Source organism: Dendropsophus ebraccatus, chromosome 9, assembly GCF_027789765.1.
Source record: "Dendropsophus ebraccatus isolate aDenEbr1 chromosome 9, aDenEbr1.pat, whole genome shotgun sequence".
Classification (NCBI taxonomy): Eukaryota; Metazoa; Chordata; class Amphibia; order Anura; family Hylidae; genus Dendropsophus; species Dendropsophus ebraccatus.
This window is the reverse complement of record NC_091462.1, coordinates 69616199-69643424: the sequence shown is the minus strand read 5'-3', so window position 1 is coordinate 69643424 and position 27226 is coordinate 69616199. Positions and strand designations below refer to the sequence as shown.

Genomic DNA, 27226 nt, shown 5'->3' with positions numbered 1-27226 from the left:
ATTTGAACTGCAGTACCTCAAAACTAAGGACATGTGTGGTGCTGTTTTGCTTGTTCTCTACAAACTGTAGAGACTGATTTCAAATTGGTCTGTATGCTTTACTCTGAGGCTGTCTTCACACATGCAGCAATGCTATAGAAAATGCAATGTAAATGTATCATTTAACCCCTTGATGACCCATGACGTAACCTCATTCCCCGCTGTCAGGGGGATTCATAGAGGGGTCACATGTGGCAGCAGCATTTAAATGGCTTGAAAACCTGTGGTCTAGTTGCGGGATCTCAGACCACCCCCTCCCCCACGCGCAATGCAATTGTGGAGGGGCAATCCCTGCTTCTAGCTAGGGGTCAGCGCTGCAATGATGCTGATCCCGACTTGGCACTCGATTACTATGGGCTCCAGCAGCCCATAATAATCGAGCACTGATCAGTGCAATTCTCATGGAAGTCCCCCAAAATTGTCCCCCAAAATAAATAAATAAAAGGTCCCCAAAAATTCCATAATAAAGTTTAAATCACCCCCTTTTCCCATTTAATAAATAAAAATAAACATATTTGATATTGCCTTGTGTGTAATCACCCAAACTATTAAATTATGACATTCCTGATCTCGCACGGTAAATAGCATAAGCGCAAAAAATATGCCCAAGTGCAAAATTGATGATTTTTTGTTATATCAAATCTTGAAAAAAATGTAATAAAAATGATCAAAAGGTTGCAAATACGCAAGCAAGATACCGATAGCAAGTACAGATCATGGCGCATAAAATGATATCTCAAGTAGCCCTATAGACCAAAAAGTAAAAGCATTATAAGGATTGTAATAGAACAGTTTTAATCACATTTAGGGGGAGATTTATCAAACATGGTGTACAGTAGCATTGTCTTAGTTGTCCCCGGCAACCAATCAGATTCCATCTTTTTCCAAAGAATCTGTGAGGAATGATAGGTGGAATCTGATTGGTTGCTAGGGGCAACTAAGACAACTCTACTTTACACCAGTTTGATAAATCTCCCCCTTAGGCTGGGTTCACACTGTGTTTTTGCAATCCGTTTTTTTAATCCGTTTTTTGCAAAAAAAAAAGGGATGAAAAAACCCGATGCATGTGTGTGCATCCGTTTTGATCCATTTCTCCATTGACTTCCATTGTAAAAAAAAAAAGGGATCAAAACGGATTCATTTTTTTTTTAAGGACACAAAAACGTAGCTGGCACTACTTTTGTGTCCATTAAAAAAAGCTGATCCGTTTTGATCCGTTTTTTTTTTACAATGGAAGTTAATGGAAAAACGGATCAAAACAGATGCACACTAATGCATCCGTTTTTTCCATAATTTTTTTTTGCAAAAAACGGATGAAAAAAAAACGGATTGCAAAAACGCAGTGTGAACCTAGCCTTAGTCTTTTTAAAAAGGTTTTTATTTTTTAAAAGCAGTCAAATAAAAAATATGTGTTGCCTATTGTTGTAATTGTACTGACTTTTGGAACATATACAACATATACAAGTTTTACCATGGGATGAACAGCATAAACATGAAACCCCCTGAAATGAAACAAATAGCTTTATTTTCAATTTCACAGCGCAAATAATTTTATTATGGTTTTGCAGCATATTTTATGAAAAAAATTAAGTCCGTCAATGCAAAATAAAATTGGTGTCACAAAAAATAAGGGCTCACCCAATACTCTATTGTACTCTTACATCCTTTGGCTTGAAAGATACAGTTCTATCCTAGTTCTCCTCCAAACAATGCTGTCAGTGTATCTTTTGCTGACACTGCTTCCTCCTTCTTTGCTCTTTCTGTGGGTTCAGGATTGCCCCCACCTCCTCCACTTGTTGTTTTATCCTTAAACATTTCCAGTGGTTTGGTTTTCAGTACCATCTTTAGACTGATGACATACAGTTATATACATCCTCCTAGGAAGTGTCTTCTCCCCCCCCCCTCCAAACCCCCCCCAAAAAAACACTATTAGTGTTTCCTTCTGTTTCCTCCATAATCTTCCCCAAATAAATATGATGTTTCCGCCTGTAGCACAGCCATGCTCCGGCCTGATGTCTTGGAGTTCTGCTTGATTTGGGTCTTTTTCTCTTTGCATTCAATCCATTTCCAAATCTTCTCACCTTCACCTTAAAATATATTACCACTGACTACTACTACATGTTTCTCTCCCAGACTACTGAACCTGACTACTATTTGGCATTCTACAAATTAAAGACCCCTATATATTAGGCAAAAGTGATCTCAACCCGTCAATTTCAGCAAGACCAACCAACTATCTAATACTGTGGGGGCCTTTTAACTCTCCTCAACAGATGATTTTGGAGGACAGAAGGATCAGGCATGTTGGATCTCAACTGCCCAATCCTACAACAGTACCCGCTTTGAAGTATACTTGAGCTTATAGATGGAAGGCGGAATTTACTCCATAAAAGGCTAATCCAATCATAATAGATCCTCTCTCAATACATTAAAGAGTCCATATGAGAGAACCAATTCATTCAGTGTCCAAACCTATAAGATGTCCATATCCTTTGGTATCACTCAGAGATTTCCATAATGAGAATTCTTTCATACAACGTTCTAAACAAAGATCCATTTAAATCAGTAGTGATTTGCTTACAATGCAATGTCACAAGATTTTAGTGAGTAAAATTCCTGACTGGTGCCAAGTTTTGGGTGCTATACATAGCAACATGTCTACTTCACTCTATAAACTGGTGTTTGTTTGTGCTAAGGGACTCTATTGATAAAAGATAATAAGATTTTGTCTGAATTACCCCAGTATTTTCTTTTACAGAACAGCCATAGTTCGTTGATGTAAAAAAAATTTTAACCAACGGGGGAGGAGGGAACATAACAAACAATCACAACTCACCTCTCCCTGTGCCGTTGCAGTGCTGGATTGCTGCTCCAAAACCCTCACTGGGCTCCAGGATCTTCTGCACAGCCAACAATATGACACGGTTAATGGACTGCCTGCTAAGCCAGTCAGTGACTGGGGCAGTACACTGCTGCAGTCACTGGCTGGCTGAGCTTGCAATCCATTAATCGTTACATCATCAGAATTCAGAGGAAATGCTTTTCGGCAGGGGGGTCCTAGAGCCTGTTAACTGGGGCTTCGTGGGGGGGGGGGGGAGAGTTAAAGGGGTTGGCCCCTTTATAGTAAAATTGCTCAGTGTACAGTATTAGTAAGTGTACTCATTGTATATACTGACAGTAGCTCCCTGTGTACCTCATACAGCTAAAATCAGGCTCCCCTCCAGGCTGGGCTGCCCTGCTCTGTGGTGTTTTGGTCCATAAGATTGCTGACATGGAGGAGCATGTGACCAGGCCCAGCCCCCCAGTGTCCACCACTGAGCCTGTATATGTCTATGGAGGACACAGTGGACAGGGCATGGTCACATGCTCCTCCATGTCAGACATTTTATGGACAGAAACAAAACAGAGAGGGGCAGCCCAGCCTGGATGAGGGGAGTCTGATTTTAGCTCTGAGGTACAGAGGAAGCTGCTGTCAGTATATACATTGAGTACACTTACTAATACTTTGTACTGACCTATTTTACTATGAAGTGGCCAACCCCTTTAAGTAATGATTGTTTATCATGTTCTCCCCTGACGGCTGTGAAATTTTTCAAACTGTCGGACTTCTCCTTCAATTGTGATCTTGTGAAAATACAACATAGGGTAAATCAATGCCATGGTGCCAATAGGAAAAAAACGTCTTGATGTAAAATAAGATGCATTCAGAACTTGTGTAAAAACCCATGAAATTGATTTGAGTGCAGCTCTACAGATACAGTTATGAATGATTTTCTTGCATAAGTACATGTATGTTTTGTTACCTATGAGAATATATCCTCTACACTTTTGTGAACTTTTGTGCAGCTGTTCAATTTTGGAAGCCTGTGGTCTCAGAGATGACTTTGGATCCCTGTCCATACTGATAGATATCAACATGTTTTTTCTGTTCTCTTGAGGAATTTCCTTTGATTGTGCCATAATGTGCTTGTTGAATCTTTGTTCTGACAACTTGACTAATGGCAAGGGTCAAAAGTTGTGATTGCTGTATGGAGTAGGGCTGGTTGTAATCAAGCCTGTTTTCATTCCACTGACATCAATTAGTGTTTTAATTGGGTTAATTTTGACACAGGTAATTATATTTCCACACAGCGCTAGCTGATGCTGGATAACTGCAATAAATAAAATTGAGCTTATAATATATTTCCCAAGCACTGTACAGTCATTAAATTATATGGTGAGGTCCTGTTTTTTTCCATAATAGCAATCTAAAACAATATGAACATTATTTTTTTTTTTTATTAAGGTTGGAATGTGTATGAAAACACAGTATTAACCCCTTCATGTCAAACATAAGTCTATCTATGCTCCTACTGCCAGTGCCCCATGCAGTAGGAACGTGTATAAACATTTCTGATGTTAAGGGGTTTTAACGTGAAACGGCTCCTTCTGTCGGATCTGTGATCTTCTTATAGAGTTTGCCTCAGGCAAACAATATGAGAAGAGTGCCGATAATACAGATCAATACTATGCAATGGCATAGCATTGATTAGTATATGCTATGATTAGTATAGTCTAATGATTGGTTATAAAAGTCCCCTAGAGGCGTTTATCAAGTGTAATACATATATATATATATATATATATATATATATATATATATATATATATTTAAAACCCCTTCCCAATAAAAGTTTTAAGTTTTCCATTATACAAAAAAATATGTAAAAACAAAACAAACATATTTGGTATTGTAGCTCTGACATTGTCCAATCCATTAAAATATAACAATTAGGGATGAGCGAACCAAACTGTAACAAACAAGATTCGTTATGAACTTTGCAAAAAGTTCGGTTCGTCACCGACTTCATTGACTTCATTGTGCTGCGGACAGCGAAGAGAGAATATAGAAGAGAGAGAAGATAGAAGAGAGAAGATCAAGACATCAGAGGGTGAGTATAAAGCTCTCCCCACCCACTCCCCTGCACCCATCCCAGCAAGAAAGGGGGGTCACTTAACCCCTTCCTTGCTGGTATGGGTGCAGTTTGACATCAGTCTGGCCCCCAAGGGGTTAAGGGGGATGCAATACATCCTCCCTTAACCCCTTGGGGGCCAGACTGTAAGCAGCGATCTGTAAAGATGCTATGCTATGAGATGCTATGAAAATACGGGAGACCCTATGCGTTTTCTTTAAATTATTTATTTATTTAAAAAAAACAAAAAACGAGTAGGGTTCCCCCTATTTTCATAACCAGCCGGGTTAAAAACCAAGCAACAGCAGCCTGGCAACACCAGGGTGAGAAGAGCCATTGGTTTAGGCCCTCCCCAGCCTAAATCTTACCAGCCTGCTGCCGCCCAGTACAGGAGCGCCAATTTTGACGCTCCAAATAAAAACACCCCTAAACCCCTCATTGACCATTTTGTTTAAAAAAAAATCCAAACAACCGGTGGTCATCGACGTAGTCCATTGAATCTGACGTAATCCACAGGATACCGATATCTAAAAAAAAAAATGGGAGAAACACACAAAAAAACACACAAACAGGAGCACAACACCCATCATTGCGAGCGGTGTTGTGCACCTTACAGTATGCAGCATCTTTACAGATCGCTGCTTACAGTCTGGCCCCCAATGGGTTAGGGGAGGATGTATTGCATCCCCCTTAACCCCTTGGGGGCCAGACTGATGTCAAACTGCACCCATACCAGCAAGGAAGGGGTTAAGTGATCCCCCCTTCCTTTCTTGGATCGGTGCAGTGCAGGGGGTGGGGAGAGCTTTATGTCTTGATCTTCTCTCTTCTATCTTCCATCTTCTCTCTTCGCCGTCCGTGGCACAATGAAGTCACTTTGCTGCGGACCGGCTCTTTATATGTGCGCTCAGCCAATCGGCTGACCGCACATATGAATGAAAATGTTTCTTCTAATAATGCTAATAATGCTATTGTGAAAGCATAATTAGAAGAAACATTTGATGTTTTCATTAAAGTAAAGTATTAATTATTACAGAAAGCTCTATTACCGAGAATATGAATTACCGGCTTTAAAGGGGTAGTGCGGCGGTAAACAATTATTCACAGAATAACACACATTACAAAGTTTGTAATGTATGTTATGTCTGTGAATGGCCCCCTTCCCCATGTTCCACCACCCCCACCCGTGTACCCAGAAGTGTGGTGCGCTATACATACCTGTCACGTGCCGACTCGTCTCCGATCTTCAGTCAGCGATGTCTTCGGACGGCCCGGCCGAATCCCTCCGGCCGTCCTGAGTGCCGGCCACCCTCTGCCGCGTCATCGGCTGCTCAGCCGCGATTGGCGGCTCAGCCAATCGCGGCTAAGCATCTGATGACGCTGAAGAGGGAGGCCGGCACTCAGGACGGCCGGAGGGATTCGGCATCAGGATAGCTGATGTTTTAAAATTATATATCAGAAAGAAATAATAATAATAAAAAACAATAATAAAAGCGTTACAGCTCATAGAAGGCGAGAAGGAACAGTGTGACCTGGACATTAGTGCATTAATGATCTTTGGTCATAAAGGGGTCAATAATGACATAATTTTTTTCTTTATTTCAGTCAAAAGCATGCAGTATCCACAGGACAAAAACAGGCCAGTCTTGTTATTGAGGAATGGATGTCGCTATATGAAGCTCTGACAAATGAAGGCATGAAAATTCTACTAGAAAAAGTATTGCTCCCTTTTTCAATATTACAAATTCTTAAAAGTTTCACTGTTACAACTTTCGACAGTAGATGTGAAATAAAGCAAGTTAGTAATTTACATTTATTATTATTATTATTGTATTTTTTTATTTTAATCATGCATTAAAATAAAGCTATACTTAAAATATATCTGAAATCCAGGTCCAGTCTCCTGAAGGCTGCTTTTTAGTCTTGTACTGGTTGAAAAAAAAGAGATTAAACACATGAAGGCCCAGACAGTACAGGGAGTCATGGCTCAAGTTGTCCATCAATCACATGACTGCCTTCTCTGTGAGCGTGTAGATGACCTGGCAAACATGGAACTTCCTGTGTTTAGACTGTCTAAACACATAAATTCCTGGCCAGTACAGACTGTCACAGCTCAATGTGTCCATCAATCACATGACTGCCTTCTCTGTGAGCATGTAGATGACCTGGGAAACACGAGACCTCCTGTAGACTTTAGCCTTTTTTTTTGGGGGGGGGGGGGGGGGGGGGGGATAGTCTAAACACAGGAAGTGCTGTGTTTTCCATGATAACTAAGAAATAATAATAATAATAATAATAATAATAATAATAATAATAAAGGTAAATTGCTAACTTGCTTTATATCACATCTACTGTTGATTTAGATTTTCAAAGTTATAACAATGACTTTGTTACTAATTGCATGTTAACTGTAAGGAAATGTTCCCATGATGGAATTTGCACATAAATTTTGGCACATATTCTAAACTGAAATCCATGTCAAACCCTTTGATTTAATTGGAAATTCCACCATGGATTCAAAATCCATATTCCAATAGGCATTCTCTTGCAAACCCTTTATTGGGTTTTTCCATATGAAAAATCTGTTGAGTAAATATGGCTATATTATTAAGTTTATTTATTATTATTTAATTGTGCTATGTATATCTTAGAAACAAGGAGTGGAACTGACACAGAGATAAACTAAAATGGAAGGATTTTCACCTATTTGTGTTTTAGACCCACTTCTGATTTTGGCTAAAAATACTGACCAAATAATATGCAGAAACCATTACTTAGATGTATCAAAACAGTATAGTCTATAAAATATGGTAAAATATATGGAATAACTGGGAATTTCTTGACCTTAGGGGAAACATTTTTAAGGCCCCCTATCTGATGCTATTATGTGCAACTACATATACTGTAATTACATGTACTGTAAAAGTTCAATCTTTAATACTACAGATGAGAATAATTATCCATGATAGACCAATATGTCATAGTTCCAAAAAGTTCCTTCTTTGCCCCCACTGCCAAAACAAAGCTCAGCTGCCAGAAATCTGATGTCATGGCACTCTCGCGAGAGTACGGTAGAGCACTGTCTCTGAAGAGAAGGGCAGCACAACCTGAAGCAAGAGATGCTCTCTGCAGCTGACTTCCGGCGGCTGAGCTCAGTTTGAAGTAAGCTTCCCCTTTTTTTTAATACTTTTTACTTGTTAGTATTTTACTATAACTTTTTTGTGCAGGTGAATGATGCATCCAGAAAAGGGATGAGGTTTGTTGGATTCATAACAAAGCATTTTCATCAGTCTACAAATACTCTAGTGGATGTACAAAAACAAGAACAAAACAGCAGCAAAAATTCCAATGAGGATGCCTATAAAAGACGGACAGAAGGAACTATCAGTGGACAATCTTCAGAAAGTGGAATAGATGAAGAAATTAATTTGGGAAATGAAAGCTTCCAAGACTCTGTATTCTCAGATGAAGGGACATTAACAAAATTAAGAAAATGTCAAGGTATAATCTGAATATATAATTTATAAATACAATTTTAAATGCAATTCATTAACATACCTTTAGAATTTCATATTGCTCTAGAATGCACAAGTGCAAGTACGGCAGTACTGTGTTGGAAAAGACTTCAGAAGAGAAGGATTTAGAGGTAATGATATCGGACAGCCTTAAAATGAGTCACCAGCGCAACCAGACGGTGGGGAAAGCAAATCGTTTGCTGGGGTGTATAGCTAGAGGTATAACCAGTAGGAAGAGGGAGATTGTGATCCTGCTGTATAGAGCTCTGGTGAGGCCACATCTGGAATACTGTGTCCAGTTCTGGAGACCTCATCTAAAAAAGGACATTGATAGAATAGAATGGGTCCAAAGACGGGCTACAAAAATGGTGGAGGGTGTGAGGCATAAACCATATCAGGAAAGACTTAAGGATTTGAATCTGTATAGTCTGGAGGAAAGAAGGGAAAGGGGGGACATGATTGAAACCTTTAAGTATGTTAAAGAACTAAATAAGGTTCAAGAGGGGAGTATTTTTAGTTAAAAAAAACGGAGCTCTGAGCACTGAGCAATGTGAGAAAATATTATTTTACTGGTGGTTGGTAAATCTACAATAACAGAATTTAAACACGCCTGGGATAAACATACATCTCAGGGCAGTTTCTAGGTAATTTTGAATACAGGGCGAATCTTCATAAAAGCGCCCCCCCAAGTGATTTATTTGGGTTGTTGCTAGAAAAAGCAGTGCGGGTTTTATGTCATAGTTACCCAACCTTTCTAAAGTCATACAGTAACTCACAGGTGACGTCTTCTTTGATCTGAGGCGTCACTTTCCTTTTCCTCTCCATCCGGCCCAGACCACCAGGAAGATTTCTTGAAGCTACAATTCGTCTCTTCTGGACCTGCCAGACAAACATCTTAGGCTCCGCACTTTTACAACTTCCACTTTTTTGTGTCATGTGCAGTAAGGCTAGTAGCTATGTGGGTTGTCCCCTGTATATAGGATCCCCTGCTGTGCCTTCCAAATAGTAATAATGTCCTCTGCTGTGCCCCCATATAGTAATAATGCCCTCAGTGTGCCTTCCAAATAGTAATAATGCTTCCTCTGCTGTGCCTCCTATATAGAAATAATGCCTCCTGCTAGACCCACCATAGTAATAAAGTTCCCCTCCTGCCTGCAAATAACCTGACCACCATCCCCAAATACACTACCCCACTTGACCCCCTCCACACACACACACACACACACACACACACTACCCCATCTGTACCCCATCCCCCCACACACTTTCCCCCCTGACACCCCCTCCTCCACACACTATCCCCCCTGATCCCCCTCCTCCTCTACACACTATCCCCCCTGATCCCCCTCCTCCTCCACACACTATCCCCCCCTTCTCCACACATTATCCCCCCTGACCCCTCCTCCTCCTCCATACATTATCCCCCCTGACCCCCTCCTCCATACATTATCCCCCCCTGACCCCCTTCTCCATACATTATCCCCCCCTGACCCCCTTCTCCATACATTGTCCCCCCTGACCACCCCTCCTCCTCCATACATTATCCCTCCCTGACCCCCTCCTCCATACATTATCCCCCCTGACCCCCCTCCTCCTCCACCACACATTATCCCCCCCTGACCCCCCTCCTCCTCCACACATTATCCCCCCTGACCCACCCCTCCTCCTCCACACATTATCCCCCCCTGACCCCCCCTCCTCCTCCACACATTATCCCCCACTGACCCCCCCTCCTCCTCCACACATTATCCCCCCCTGAACCCCCCTCCTCCTCCACACATTATCCCCCCCTGACCCCCCTCCTCCTCCACACATTATCCCCCCGACCCCCCCTCCTCCTCCACACATTATCCCCACTAACCCCCCTCCTCCATACATTATCCCCCCTGACCCCCCCTCCTCCTCCACACATTATCCCCCCTGACCCCCCCTCCACACATTATCCCCCACTGACCCCCCCTCCTCATCCTCCACACATTATCCCCCCTGACCCCCCCCCCTCCTCCTCCTCCACACATTATCCCGGCGGCAGACTGGGGTGGGGGGGCTGCCGGGTGCCCGGGTGACTGTCTGGGTGTGGGGGCGCTGGTGCGCTATCCAACCAAGGCTGTGTGAGGTCCCGGGAGTGCCACCAGCGCCCCCTAACTGTCCGCGCCCCGTGCTGTCGCCTGGCCCGCCCGGTGCAAGAAACGGCCCTAATACATCTATCCTAAGATAATAAGAAAGAAAATACTAAAAGGGCAGACTAGATGGACCAAGTGGTTTTTTTCTGCCGACAATCTTCTATGTAATTATTTTTTTTATATTTTCAGAAGCTTGATTTCAGCAAAGCATGGTTAACATTGTACAAAGCCCACACTTTAAATTTCATCTTCTCAAAGGGATTATCCAGGATTGGAAAAGCACAACTACTTTCCTGCAAAAACAGCACCACACCTGTCCCCAGGTTGTGTCTGGTATTGCAATTCAGCTCCATTCACTTCGAAGGAACTAAGCTGCAAAATGACACCCAAAGGCTATGTTCACACAACATTTTGTGAGCTCCGTTTAAAATGACGTCCGTCATTTTGAGTCTAAAATAACGGACGTCATTTAGCAGCCTGGCCTCCCCTTTGTGCATTGACGGCTGTTGGTACATTATTCCATGAGTGTGGCTTTGGATGTGGCTTAATTGAAAAGTCCATTGAATTTAATAGTTAAAACGGAGAAAGAACGGTGAAAAAAGGAAAACTGCGTGTGAGCAACTAATAAAAATGTCCGCTGTTTGCAAAAGACGTCCGAAAATAATGATTATGTTCATTATTTTGAAATCCGTGGTAAAAACATCCGTTATTCATTACATTTTGTGCATTGGACGTCTTTCTTTCTGTTGACTTCAGTGTATTAACATTGCAGTCAGTTAAATCGTGGCAAAAACAGACGTTATTTTAAATAGCAAAATCTCTATTTTTGACGTTGTGTGAACATAGCCAAACAGAAGACAAGCGTGGTGCTGTTTATGGAAGAAAGTGTTCATGTTTTTATGCAGTTATTCAGTTCAGTTATTTTTAATGGTCATAAAATTTGTACATGAACACGGACGGAAAGAACCCTTTTTTTTTAACAATATAATCAATGATGACAAATTTAAACCTAAAGTATTTCCGTTCATGCCTGTTTGTTAGTTATCTATTATCATAATTCTTTTTCACTGAACATGCGCAGAAGAGGAGAGAAATAAGGAAGAAATATAAATGGATATGCAAATTGATGCTGATGGAAGCAAACAGATGTAAACGGTCAATTTTTTAAAGCCAAAATGCGAATAGACCGTTAAAAACAATAGATAATTTAAAGTGACACTGTCACCCCCTTTGTGCATTCTGACATCTCTACACAGGTGTAAAGGGTAAATTTAGCGGTTTTCATACCTTATTTTATATCATATTTTATATCATATTTGCTTGTTTAACCCCTTAACGACCACGGGCGTAAGTGTACGCCCCCAAAACCCGTGCCTTAACGCAATGTATAGCAGGCCATCCCTGCTTGTCGGCACGGGGGGTGATTAACCCCTCCCGTGCTGACGATCGCCGCTATTGGCTGATCAATTCAGATCAGCATATGGCGGCGATCTGCAGCTTTCCGGGTCACCGGTGACCCGATGGCCCGGAAAGCAATGGCGGTCGGTGCTGTCCGAGGACGACACCGACCGCCATTACTGTTAAAAGTAACGGTGGCCACGGTGCCACGTCCCGATCGCCGGGACCGGCCGGCCAGGAGCGGCCGGCCGATCACGGCGATATAAGTACCCCATGAAAGGGTTAAATACCTGCTGTGGACACCTCAGCTAGGTAGCTGAGGTGTCCAGAGCAGGTATTGACCCATACTCACCGGATCCAGCGTCCCGATCGCGTCTTCCGGGTTCCGAACGCATCTTCCGGGTTCCGAACGCGTCATCGTCTTCGCCGGCGTCTTCGTCTTTTTCCGGCGGTCCCCATCGGTAATCATCGGCTCCAGCGTCGTCAAACTTCGGCTTTTTCCGGAATTGGCGTTCTACTGCCCCCTAGCGGCTGATAAGTGTATATAATACACATATCAGTAGCTATAGGGTTGAAGAAAGATTTTTTTTTTTTTTTTCCCAATTTTTTTTTTCTATTTTCCGCACCCTATCGCCGCTGAGTGCTGATCAGCATCGCACGTAAGTGCGCCGCTGATCAGCAACTCCTCCTTTTTGGCGTAGAGTGTTTTTTTTCCCTATATCCTACAGCCACGGTCTGCTTATAAGTGCCGCACATAAGTGCGGCATTTATCAGCAACTCCTTTCTTGGCGTAGTTTTTTTTTTTATACTTAATGTTAAAAAAACATGTAAAAAACACCATTACACTACACGGAATAAAGTTTTACACTACACCACTACATACCCCATATACCAATCCCCGTATAAAGATGGCCCCCAGGGTGTTTTCGGTGTCGGACGCATACGCTATTATTGCCTCCGACACCAAAACAGCCAGTGAGGATGAAAGGGGGGGTCCTTTGTTCCTCCATTTATCCTCATCCTCATCATCCAATGACGTATCTGGGGGTAGCGTAGCGTACGCTGCCCCCCAGAAACGTCTTTTCCGCCAGTACCGTCCCAATAAGAGATCACGGTATGGCGTGAAATTCTACAAACTCTGTGAGAGTACCTCAGGGTACACTTACAGATTTAGGGTACGTGCACACTGCGGAATGGCGAAGGATAACCCTTTGTGCATTCCGCAGCTGGCACCCGCCGGCGGACTGATGCAGGCGCGCGTCTCCACCCGTGTCATAGACTCCATGTTATGCTTGGGCGGATTCCATCGTCCGTCCAAAGAATGAACACATTTGACGGAGAGCGGAATCTGCCCGTGCATATAATGGAGTCTATGACACGGACGGAGACGCGCGCCCGCATCAGTCTGCCGGTGGGTGCCAGCTGCGGAATGCACAAAGGGTTATCCTTCGCCATTCCGCAGTGTGCACATGCACTTAGAGTGTATGAAGGAAGGGACACCCAAATCGAGCCCCCAGATGCCCCCCCCCCCATCCTCGAAGTTAGTGGGGAGATCGTTCGGGAACTGATCTTCCCACTGCTGGATAAAGGTTACCACCACCTGTACAGGGATAACTTCTACCTGTACGGGGATAATGTTCTACATATGTGCCTGTTACCAGTGGGGTCCATATGCTCACTGCACCCCTTGTTAGATTCCTTATGGGGTGTAGTTTCCAGAATGGGGTCACTTGTGGGGGGTTTCTACTGTCCTGGCAGCACAGGAGCTTTGTAATTGCGACATGGCCTCCATCCTCCATTCCAGCCTCTAAATGGCGCTCTGTCCCTTTGGTGGCTTGCCCTGTGCCCATATGGCACATTATGTCCACATGTGGGGTATTTTCGTACTCAGGGGAAATTACCCTACACGCTTTGCGTTTATTTTCTTTTTTAACCCCTTGTGGAAATGGAAAAAAATCAAGGCTAGACCAACATTTGGTGTAATTTGTTTTAAATTTTTACTCTAAATCATTGATCTTGTCTTGATTTTTTCATTTTCACAAGGGGCTAAAAAATAAAAAAAACACAAAATTTGTAGAGCAATTTCCCCTGAGTACGGAAATACCCCACATGTGGACATAAAGCTCCATGCGGGTGCAGGGTAAGCCTCCAAAGGGAAGGAGCGCCATTTGGTTTTTTGAGGCTGGATTTGGCTGGAATGAATTTCGAGGGGCCATGTTGCATTTAAAAGGCCCCTGTGTTGCCAAGACAGTTGAAACCCCCCACAAGTGACCCCATTATGGAAACTACACCCCTCAGGGAATGTAACAAGGGGTGTAGTGAGCATATGGACCCCACTGGTGACGGGCACAAATATGGAACAATGTGGCATGAAAATGAAATATTACATTTTTTACACTATAATGTTGGTCTAGCCTTGAATTTATCATTTTCACAAGGGGTTAAAAGAGAAAAAAACACACAAAATGTTTAGAGCAATTTCCCCCTAGTCCGTACATACCCCACATGTGGACATAAAGCGCCATGTGGGTGCAGGGCAAGCCTCCGAAAGGGAAGGAGCGCCATTTGGATTTTGGAGGTTGGATTTGGCTAGAATGGATGATGAACGCCATGTCGCATTTATAGAGCCCTTGCTGGATTTCACTGGAATGGATTTCAAGGGCCACGTCGCATTTACAGAGCCCTCGTGCTGCCAAAACACTGGAAACCCCCCACAAGTGACCCCATTCTGGAAACTACACCCCTCAAGGAATCTAACAAGGGGTGCAATGAGGATATGGACCCCTTGATGACGAGCACATTTGTGCCGTGAAAGTGAAAAAATGAAATTTTTCACTTTCACGTCACATTGTTCCACATTTGTGCCCGTCACCAGTAGGGTCCATATGCTCACTGCACCCCTTGTTAGATTCCTTGAGGGGTGTAGTTTCCAGAATGGGGTCACTTGTGGGGGGTTTCCAGTGTTTTGGCAGCACGAGGGCTCTGTAAATGCGACGTGGCCCTTGAAATCCATTCCAGTGAAATCCAGCTTCCAAAAGCCAATTGGCGCTCCTTCCCTTTGGAGGCTCGTCCTGCGCCCGCTTGGCACTTTATGTCCACATGTGGGGTATTTCCGTACTCGGGAGAAACTGCGCTACATGTTTTGTGTTTTTTTTTCCTTTTATCCCTTTGTGAAAATGAAAAATTGAAGTCTAGAACAACGTTTTAGTGTAAAAAATACTTTTGTCTTTTTTCAGGCCATATTGTTGGGAAAATCTGTGAAGCACCTGTGGGGTCCAGATGCTCACCGCACCCCTAGTTACATTCCTTGAGGGGTGTAGTTTTCTGAATGGTGTCCCTTTAGTGGTGTTTTTTAGGTTTTGGCACCCCAGAGCCTCTGCCAAGCTGAAGTGATACAGTCAGAAATGACCAAATATAACGGAGCCATTGAAATGCACTAGGCGCTCCCTTATATCTGAGGCTTGTGGTTGCGTCAAATAGCGCAATAGGGTCACATATGGGGTATTTCTATAAACTGCAGAAATGGGGCAATAAATATTGGGGTGCATTTCTCTGGTAATAAGTTTATAATTATGAAAAATATTGGATTACAATAAAATCTCTGCACAGAAAATTAAAATTTTCAAATTTCTTACACACTTAGCTTTTATTTCTGTGACTCCCCTAAAGGGTTAAAAAACTTTCTGGATCTGCTTTTGCAGAGTTTGGGGGGTGCAGTTTCTGAAATGGGGTGGTTTGTGGGGCTTTCTAACATACAGGCCCCTCAAATACACTTTTAACCTGAACAGGTCCCTAAAAATATCTGATTTTTAAATTTTACTGAAAATTTGGAAATTTGCTGCTAATGTTTTACGCTTACTATTGTCTAAAAAAAAAATGAAATATAGTTTAATAAATGCTGCCAACATAAAGTAGACATGTTGCTAATGCTATTTAATATATAATTTATGTGGCATAACCATTTTCTGTATAAGCAGAAAAGGTTTAAAGTTGGAAAAATGCATTTTTTTTACAATTTTTCACGTTATTTTGGTTTTTTTCATAAAGATTCGTTATAAGTATCGACTCCAATTTACAAGAAATGTGAAGTACAATATGTCACGAGGAAACTATCTCAGAAGCATCCCGAAATTATTAATGAATAAAGTGACACAGGTCATATTCATAAAATTTGCTCCGGTCCTTAAGGCCATTTTAGGCCCGGTCCTTAAGGGGTTAAGTAAAAAGTGTCCTTTTATCAACTGCAGATTGTATTAAGTGGGTGTGGCCTCATGGCACTAGCGCCACTTAGCCCCACCCATAACGGCACAGTCAACCCGCCCATTGGTTGGTCGACGTAAAGGGGGTGGGGTCTAGACCTTTCGGCCAGCCTGTTCCAATGGCCGGCAAGGGGGCAGAGCCAACTGTGGCATTGTGGGCGGGGCTAAGTGGCGCTAATGCCACGAGGCCCAGCCCACTTTACACAATCTGCAGTTGATAAAAGGACACTTTTTACTTGAACAAGCACCATGACGTATGATATAAAATCAGGTATGAAAACCGCTAAATTTACCCTTTACACCTGTGTACAGATGTCAGAATGCACAAAGGGGGTGACAGTTTCACTTTAACATCCACTTGTGTGTGTGTGTGTGTATCCATTTATTTACTATTTGTTTCTGTATATAGTGTCTGTAATACTTTTTCTGTGAGGCAGAGCCCAGCAATAGACTGACTGCCACTTTCTGTAGATAGAAGGGGAAGGTTGGTTGGGTAATTCTTAAATCTTCAGAATTAAAGTAACCATGGTCTGACTCCTGAACAGAAATAGTTTGGATTAGCCCAAATCTGTAAAAAAAAATAAAAAATCTGTAATAGTTGGTGAAGGTTATATTTTATTACCAAAACAGGTTTTGCCAATGCTAGTTTATGTCATTCCAATCTAAAGTTAGCTGTTAGATAAGTTTGAGTCCCATATTATGCCCAGTTAGGCATATTAAGAAGACTCGTCCATTTCAGGACTTTAGCAGGATGCTTTTCTTCTCTCATCATGACGAAATATCCAGGGCTCCAAGAACTGTTTGTGAAGGCAGAATCGTGTCCTGAATATCCTAAACTTTGTACAGCTTGCATTTCAATTGAGTCTCAAGTAACCAAATTAAGCAGTTCTATATTAAACTAACAATATAAGATTCCTAACTACAAATATTTCAAATGTTCAAATACAGATCATTTTCATTAGATATTCTTTGATATTATGCAGAAGTATGCTAGTTATTTAGGCATATGTGTATCTTATTCCTGTATAGACCAAACCACCTTAGGGTATGTTCACATCTCGTTTTTAGCCGCATGTCGGGCTACACGGCAGAAATCAGTAAAAAAAGGATGCTGCCGCGCAGCCCGACGTGCGGCCGACGGCCACATGACGGCCACATTGACTTTAATGAGCAGGACGGAGTCATTATGTGACTGTGTTCTGCTCATTTGCGGGACGTAAATGGCTTTTGTGCAGGACTCAAAAGCGTAGTCGACCACGCTTTTGAGTCCTGCACAAAAGCAGTGTACGTCCCGCAAATGAGCAGAACACAGTCACATAATGACTCCGTCCTGCTCATTTAAGTCAATGGGGCCGTTGGCCGCACGTCGGTCTGCATGGCAGCATCCTTTTTTCACTGATTTCTGCCGTGTAGCCCGACATGCGGCTAAAAACGAGATATGAACATACCCTTACCTTGGTGAGAAGGGGTGGGGAAATCATGCAAGACAGAGAGGGGTGGGGTAGTTAGGACTTGTGCATGCTGTAGCTTAGCATTGTCTCTTTGACACTTGAACTTAGAAAGAAAACACAATTTTATAGCTTTGCAAACTGTGACTTTTATAGCGCTTTTATTTTTCATTGCAATGAGCGTCTCTTCTTTTCAAAAAAAGAACATAGTGTGCACATAGCCCATGTGTATGGCTCTGAGAATTATAGAGAACTGACAGACGGTCTTCTTAATGCAAAACTAAAATATAGAATTGACTGTGAAAGGAAAATATTCTTCCTTAAAAATGTGACTTTTCATTTTTGCTTTCTGACACAGATTGTTATTTTATTTAACCCCTTAACGACATCGGGCGTAAATTTACGCCCTCGCGCCCTGGTACTTAACGCATCAGGGCGTAAATTTACGCCCGATGTTTCCCCGATCGCTGTGTGTTCCCACACAGCGATCGGGGAAGATGGCCTGCTATAAATCATAGCAGGCCATCTTAGCTTCTCGGCACGGGGGGTGCTTAACACCCCCCGTGCTTACGATCGCCGCTATTGGCTGATCACCCGATGACCCGGAAAAAAAAGGCGGTAGGTGCTGTCCGAGGACGGCACCGACCGCCATTACTGTAAAAAGTAATGGTGGTCACGGTGCCACCGGCCCGATCGCCGTGAACGGCGATCGGGCCGGTGGCACGGCGATCGGAGTCCACAAAAATAGTAAATACCTGCTCTGGACCCCTCAGCTAGGTAGCTGAGGGGTCCAGAGCAGGTATTTGTACATTACTGACCTGTCCCGGGGTCCTGATCGGCGTCTTCCGGGTTCACGGCGTCCTCCGTCATTCCATCGGGTCTTGGGCTATTTCTGGTGGTCCCCATCGTCTTTTTTCGGCTCCAGCGTCGGCTTTTTCCGGATTTTGCGCTCTGCTGCCCTCTAGCGGCTGATATGTGTAATACACTTGTCAGCAGCTACATGGATGTTCAGAATGTAGAAAAAGTTTTATTTTTTTTTCCAAATTTTTTTTTTTCTATTTTCCGCACCCTATCGCCGCTGAGTGTTGATCAGCATCGCACGAAAAAGTGCGCTGCTAATCAGCAACTCCTCCTTTTTGGCGTAGGGTGTTTTTTTTCTATATCCTACTGCCACGGTCTGCTGATAAGTGCCGCACATAAGTGCGGCACGTATCAGCAACTCCTTTATTAGCGTAGGTTTTTTTTTTAATACTTACTGTAAAAAAACACGTAAAAAACACTACATTACACCACACTACATTGAATAAAGTTTGACACTACACCACTACATAGCCCATATACCAATACCCGTATAAAGATGGCCCCCAGGGTGATTTCGGCGTCGGACGCATACGTTATTATTGCCTCCGACACCGAAACAGCCAGTGAGGATGAATGGGGGGATCCTTCTTTCCTCCATTCATCCTCATCCTCATCATCCAGTGACGTGTCTGGGGGTAGCGTAGCGTACGCTCCCCCCCAGACACATCTTTTCTGCCAGTACCGTCCCAATAAGAGATGGCGGTATGGCGTGAAATTCTACAAACTCTGTGAGAGTACCCCAGGGTACACTTACAGATTTAGGGTATGTGCACACTGCAGAATGGCGAAGGATAACCCTTTGTGCATTCCACAGCTTGCACCCGCCGGCGGACTAATGCAGGCGCGTGTCTCCACCCGTGTCATAGACTCCAATCTATGCATGGGCGGATTCCATCGTCCATCCAAAGAATGAACACATTGGACAGAGGGCAGAATCCGCCCGTGCATAGAATGGAGTCTATGACACGGATGGAGACGTGCACCTGCATCCGTCCGACGGTGAGTGCCAGCTGTGGAATGGACGAAGGGTTATCCTTCGTCATTCCGCAGTGTGCACGTACCCTTAGAGTGTATGTAGGAAGGGACACTCGAATCCAGCCCCCAGATGCCCCCAGATGCCCCCTCCCCCCATCCTCGGAGTTAGTGGGAAGATCGTCCGGGAACTGATCTTCCCACTGCTGGATAAAGGTTACCACCCGTACGGGGATAACTTTTATACCAGCACCCCCTCTTCCGGTCCCTCGCTGCCCGCTCTACTGTAGCTTGCAGCACGATCCGAAAATATCAGAAGCAGTAATAGTGTCCTTATATTTAGCAGCCATGGAGCGGACCCAGCGCTTCTGGATATGAAGGACCCCGTATCGCACCAGGGCAACATTTTCCAGGTGACATCCCCCACACTGGAGAACAGGAGACCCCAGAAGAAGTGCAGAGTGTGGCATAACAGGGGGATCAGGAAGGACACCATTTTCCAGTGTGCCACCTGTCCAGATCCCCCCGGCCTCTGCATGCTGGATCTCTTCAAGGCGTACCACACGTCATTGGAGTTCTACATTTTCTAAATTCCGTCCCTTATTCCTATTTCAGGGGTCACGTTGATCCAGGGATTATTCTGATCGCCATTATGGAGTCGGGAAGGAATTTTTCCCCTGTGATAAAGCTACTGTCATCTGCCTCACAAGGTTTTTTTGCCTTCCTCTGGATCAACACAGATTGAGTTTGATGTACACCTGTAATTTTTAACCTTATAAACCAATAATTGGCCTAATACCCCCAAATAAATTAGAATTGTCCCTTTTCCCCAGCTAAATAGGTATGGCCGCCATTCCCATTAGAGGATGCCATGATGCAATTACAAAGCCTCTGTGCTGCCAGGACAGTAGAAACCCCCCACAAGTGACCCCATTCTGGAAACTACACCCCATAAGGAATCTAACAAGGGGGGCAGCGGGGATATGGCCCCCTGGTGACGGCCACATTTGGGACGTGAATATGAAAAAAATGGTATTTTTTATTTTCTCGGCACATGTTCTACGTAAGTGCCTGTCACCAGTGGGGTCCATATGCTCACTGCACCCCTTGTTAGATTCCATATGGGGTGTAGTTTCCAGAATGGGGTCACTTGTTGGGGGTTTCTACTGTCCTGGCAGCACAGGAGCTTTGAATTTGCGACATGGCCTCCATCCTCCATTCCAGCCTCTAAATGGCGCTCTGTCCCTTTGGTGGCTTGCCCTGTGCCCATATGGCACATAATGCCCACATGTGGGGTATTTTCGTACTCAGGGGAAACTACCCTACACGTTTTGTGTTCATTTTCTTTTTTAACCCCTTGTGGAAATGGAAAAAATCAACGCTAGACCAACATTTAGTGTAATTTTTGTAAAATTTTTACTCTCAATCATTAATCTTGTCATGATTTTTTCATTTTCACAAGGGGCTAAAAGATAAAAAAAAACACTAAATGTGTAGCGCAATTTCCCCTGAGTACGGAAATACCCCACATGTGGACATAAAGCGCCATGCGGGTGCAGGGTAAGCCTCCGAAGGGAAGGAGCGCCATTTGGTTTTTGAAGGCTGGATTTGGATGGAATGGATTTCGAGGGGCCATGTTGCATTCAAAAGGCCCCTGTGTTTCCAAGACAGTTGAAACCCCCGACAAGTGACCCCATTATGGAAACTACACACCTCAAGGAATGTAACAAGGGGTGTAGTGAGCATATGGACCCCACTGGTGACGGGCACAAATGTGGAACAATGTGGCGTGAAAATGAAATATTACATTTTTTACACTATAATGTTGGTTTAGCCTTGAATTTATCATTTTCACAAGGGGTTAAAAGAGTCCATAAATACCCCACATGTGGACATAAAGCGCCATGTGGGCGCAGGGCAAGCCTCCGAAGGGAAGGAGCACCATTTGGATTTTGGAGGTTGGATTTGGCTAGAATGGATGATGAACGCCATGTTGCATTTACAGAGCCCTTGTGCTGCCAAAACACTGTAAACCCCCCACAAGTGACCCCATTCTGGAAACTACACCCCTCAAGGAATCTAACAAGGGGTGCAGTGAGGATATTGACCCCTTGATGACAGGCACATTTGTGCCATGAAAGTAAAAAATGAAAATATTACCTTACATTGTTCCACATTTGTGCCCGTCACCAGTGGGGTCCATATGCTCACTGAACCCCTTGTTAGATTCCTTGAGGGGTGTAGTTTCTAGAATGGGGTCACTTGTGGGGGGTTTCCAGCGTCTTGGCAGCACGAGGGCTCTGTAAATGCGACATGGCTCTTGAAATCCTTTCCAGTGAAATTCAGCTTCCAAAAGCCAATTGGCGCTTCTTCCCTTTGGAGGCTTGTCCTGCGCCCCCTTGGCGCTTTATCGCCACATTTGGGGTATTTCCGTACTCGGGAGAAACTGCAAAAAGAAAATGAAAAATTGAAGGCTAGAACAACGTTTTAGTGTAAAAAATAAATTTTTCTTTTTTCATGCCATATTGTTCGGAAAATCTGTGAAGCACCTGTGGGGTCCAGATGCTCACCGCACCCTTGTTACATTCCTTGAGGGATGTAGTTTTCTAAATGGTGTCCCTTTAGGGGTGTTTTTTAGGTTTTGGCACCCCAGAGCCTCTGCCAACCTGAAGTGGTACGGTCAAAAATTACCAAATATAACGGAGGCGTTGAAATTCACTAGGCACTCCCTTATATCTGAGACTTGTGGTTGCGTCAAATAGCGCAATAGGGCCACATATGGGGTATTTCTATAAACTGCAGAAACGGAGCAATCAATATTGGGGTGCATTTCTCTGGTAATAGGTTTATAATTATGAAAAATATTGGATTACAATAAAATCTCTGCACAGAAATTTAAAATTTTCTAATTTCTTACACACTTAGCTTTTATTTCTGTGACTCCCGTAAAGGGTTAAAAAAACTTTCTGGATGTGCTTTTGCAGAGTTTTGGGGGTGTAGTTTCTGAAATGGGGTGCTTTGTGGGGTTTTCTAACATACAGGCCCCTCAAATACACTTTAAGGCCAGGTTCAGACTATGTAAGTGTGCGGCTGTATTTGCGGCTGTAATTGTGCGGCGGTATTTTTGGTGGTTCATGCGTACGCTGGAAAGTATAGGATATACGGCTGCACAGTGCACACTATGTATAAATCTACGGCCCAATCGTAAACGGACCCGTAAAAAATGAACAAGACCATTGTTTGCGGCTGGAAACGCGGCCGTGGATTGACAGGCGGTCCGTACGGAGTACTTCAAAAATAGCCGGCAATGATGCCGAATGGCGATGCCTCTAATAGTTAATATATTAAATTAATAAAACACATTTTCTTTGTAATAACGTCCCTTTCGTTGTTCAATAATTTAATTCTAACGAATCCATCATTTTGCAATTAAATATACTGTTAAAATAAATATATATATAAATAAATGTATATTTATATATATAATTATTTTTTGACAGTACATTTAATTGCACAATGATGGATTCGTTAGAATTAAATTATTGAACAACGAAACTGAATTTATTTCATCGAAAATGTGTTTTATTAATTAAATATTAATTAGTACAGGAAGCTCCATAAGCCGTTAATTCATATTGCCGGCAAAAGAGCATTCTGTACTAATCATCACTTTACTTTAATGAAAACATCAAATGTTTCTTCTAATTATGTTATCACAATAGCATTATTAGAAGAAACATTCTGTACTAATCATCACTTTACTTTAATGAAAACATCAAATGTTTCTTCTAATTATGTTATCACAATAGCATTATTAGAAGAAACATTTAGAATTATATGTGCGCTCAGCTGATTGGCTGATATGAAAATAGGGGGGACCCTATGCGTTTTTCTTTTATTTATTTATTTATTTAAAAAAAAACTGCATATGGTCCCCCCTATTTTTATAACCAGCCGGGTTAAAAACCAAACGACAGCAGCCTGGTAACACCAGGGTGGGAAGAGCCATTGGTTTAGGCCCTCCCCAACCTAAATCTTACCAGCCTGCTGCCGCCTGGTCCAGGAGCGCCAATTTTGACGCTCTGGGACCACTGGCACCCGGCTCTTCCCAGTACCCCTGGTGGCATTGGGTACTGGGGTAATAATAGGGGGTTAGTGTTAGCCATTTTATACCGGCTAACACTAGGCCCCAACTTAGTAATGGATTCCGTCTATTAGACGGCTTCCACTACTAAGTCTATAAAGTAAAGAAATAAAAACAAGACACAAGTTAAAAAAATTTTTTATTCAAAAAAACAAAAAAAAAACGCTGGTCATCGACGTAGTCCACGGAATCCAACGTAATCCCCAGGATACCGATATCTGAAAAACAAAAAGGGAGAAACACACAAAAAACACACAAACACGAGCACAACACCCATCATTGTGAGCGGTGTTGTGCACCTTACAGTATGCAGCATCTTTACAGATCGCTGCTTACAGTCTGGCCCCCAAGGGGTTAAGGGAGGATGTATTGCATCCCCCTTAACCCCTTGGGGGCCAGACTGATGTCAGACTGCACCCATCCCAGCAAGGAAGGGGTTAACTGACCCCCCCTTCCTTGCTGGGAGGGGTACAGTGCTGGGGAGGGGGTGGGGAGAGCTCTATACACACCCCGATGTGTCCTCTTCGCTGGTCCGCAGCACAATGAAGTCACTGTGCTGCGGACCCGCTAATTATATGTGCGCTGAGCCAATCAGCCAATCAGCTGAGCGCACATATAATTTAAAATGTTTCTTCTAATAATGCTATTGTGATAACATAATTAGAAGAAACATTTGATGTTTTCATTAAAGTAAAGTGATGATTAGTACAGAATGCTCTTTTGCCGGCAATATGAATTAACGGTTTATGGAGCTTCCTGTACTAATTAATATTTAATTAATAAAACACATTTTCGATGAAATAAATTCAGTTTCGTTGGTCAATAATTTAATTCTAACGAATCCATCATTGTGCAATTAAATATACAGTCAAAAAATAAATATATATATAAATATACATTTATTTATATATATATTTATTTTAACAGTATATTTAATTGCAAAATGATGGATTAGTTTAAATTTAATTAGTGAACAACGAAAGGCACTTTATTACAACGAAAATGTGTTTTATTATTTTAATAGATTAACCATGAGAGACATCGACATTAGTGCAGAGGATCGCAAACCCCGGTAATAGCAATTCATGTAAACTGTGTTCCCTGCTTTCCCAGATGCATCCAGAGGTTTTTGCATCACTTTCTTAAGATTTTATTTGTTATTTTTAGTTGAACCAGATTTCCAAGTAAATGACCGTATGTTTTGAGCCGCATGTCTATTTTTTCCCACGGCCGTAGTTTCATCCGCACATTTACAGCAGCATAAAAAATACAGCCGCACAGTTACATAGTGTGAACCTAGCCTAAACCTGAACAGGTCCCTAAAAATATCTGATTTTGAAATTTTACTGAAAATTTGGAAATTTGCTGCTAATGTTTTAAGCTTCCTATTGTCTAAAAAAAATGAAAGATCGTTAATAAATGCCGCCAACATAAAGTAGACATGTTGCTAATGCTATTTAATATATAATTTATGTGGTATAACCACTTTCTGTATAAGCAAAAAAGTTTCAAAGTTGGAAAAATGCATTTTTCACGTTATTTGGGGTTTTTTCATAAAGATTCGTTATGCGTATCGACTCCAATTTTCCAGAAATGTAGAGAACAATATGTCACGAGAAAACAATCTCAGAATCAGCCGGACAGGTAAAAGCATCCCGAAGTTATTAATGAATAAAGTGACACAGGTCATATTCATAAAATTTGTCTCTGTCATTAAGGCCATTTCAGGCTCTGTCCTTAAGGGGTTAATAGGCATTAGGAATAACAGAATTAGTTTATTAATGGTACAAAAATTGAACAGGGTTGTATACCTAGAAAGGCTGAAGTAAACCACTTTTTCCAGGATTTCATGGTCAGCCTCAGAAGAAAGAATATGCAAAGTAGCTCTCACACCTCTTAGGCAAAGAGATATCCCTTCAAGTCAAGTCTTGCTCAGTCAAGGAGCCTTAGAACATTGACTGGAGATTTTATGCCAAGCCAAACTATCTCTCCAAAAGGAAAGATTTCCCATCTGCAGATAGCTATTTCGGGTGTTTGACCCTCATCAGTGCAGAGCAGGGTGTTGGCTGGCTAGTGAGAGGTCTATTGACGTGGGTCAAAGGGGTAATGACTCTCCTTAAGGAGAGCCCGTCTCAAGGACGTGTGGAGACTTACAGACCATTGCTGCTCCACTAGGAATTCTTTCTTCCCAGAATTCCTAGTGGAGCAGCAATGGTCTGTAAGTCTCCACATGTCCTTGAGACGGGCTCTCCTTAAGGAGAGTCATTACCCCTTTGACCCATGGTCAGCCTCAGCAATTAAAATGGAAAACTACAGAGGAAGGAAGCATAAACTGAGAAGCTGTATACATTTCTATATTTACTCACAGGAAATAGATTGCAAGGAAATAGCTATTTGCCAGACATACTGTAGCACCACTCTTGTTCATGGGCAAATTAATGGGAATCAATTGCATTACTACACAGAACACATGGTTATGCATGACACACAATTCGTACAAGCTCTCACACTTTTGTTTTGCCTAGAAAACCTTTTAATTCGGACTCTGATTATTAGGGTAAATATTTAGAGTTGTTGTTTCCTTCTTTTCCATGGCAGGTGACAGTGAAAACCAAGTCTCAAACTTTGGATAAAAATCACTTACAGTTTTAACTTGTCTCCTTTTTTACTAGGTAAAACATTATATGCTGTATTTAATGTCTTAGAAAATGAACTAAGTGGCTGCAAATACATTGAAGGCAACCTCTCAATGAAAGTGTCTCGAAAAGGCACAACAATCAGCGCCCTTGAAGCAGACTGGCTAGAAATGACAACATATTACTACAAGCAGGGGTTTTCTTTGATTGATTCTTTTGTACACTGGGAAATGCTCAGAGGTAAGACTTCAGTATCTTTTTATATATTAGGCCTAATTTATGCAAACTGTCTTATAGAAACACTGGCCTTATTTTCCACAGCGGCTGACTAAATCTCAGCTTTTATCATTTGAAGGGTCTTCAATTTTGGACAACCCATTTTTGGTGGTAGGGTCACTTTTAAATAAGCTGGTAACAAAATTCCCTTCTACTAACTTCAATAGTGTTGTGTGGAAACCTGTAGGTAAATGTTCATTTTTCCCACAAGGGAAATGAAAGATTACACAGAAGCCATTCAAACTATTGTTTTTGTTCATGTAATGCAGAACCTCCAACGGGCAAGACATTCTTTTCATCTGCTCTCTATATCTTTAAGGCTGGTGTCACACATGGTTTGTGGGAAAATTGCCACTGCAAATTATGAGCCAAAGCCAGAACTAGGAAATAAGGAAAGGCTTACACTGCAATGTGGTCTAAAGGGTTTTTTGGAAAGCATGTTTTTATTTGTTTTTTTTTATAATAGTGGCCAGGGAGGTAGTAATTTTAGTTATTTATCCATATATTTTTAATACTTACTGTATATTTATTCTGGTGTAAAATTCACTTTCTCCTTAGGTCATTATTAAAAAAATTACTTAGATCCATTTCTACAGCCCCAACAGT

At 42.4% G+C, this 27226-nt stretch overlaps 1 protein-coding gene across 1 annotated transcript in view; it reads left to right on the top strand.

Annotated features, from left to right (window-relative positions):
• RFTN2 (raftlin family member 2) overlaps positions 1-27226 on the top strand; it is a 65013-nt gene that overhangs the window by 20494 nt on the left and 17293 nt on the right. The window contains exons 3-5 of the mRNA XM_069985343.1: positions 6594-6705; positions 8216-8489; positions 26381-26584. Of these exons, the coding sequence (XP_069841444.1) occupies positions 6594-6705; positions 8216-8489; positions 26381-26584 (590 nt within the window). The remainder of the gene's footprint in view (positions 1-6593; positions 6706-8215; positions 8490-26380; positions 26585-27226) is intronic.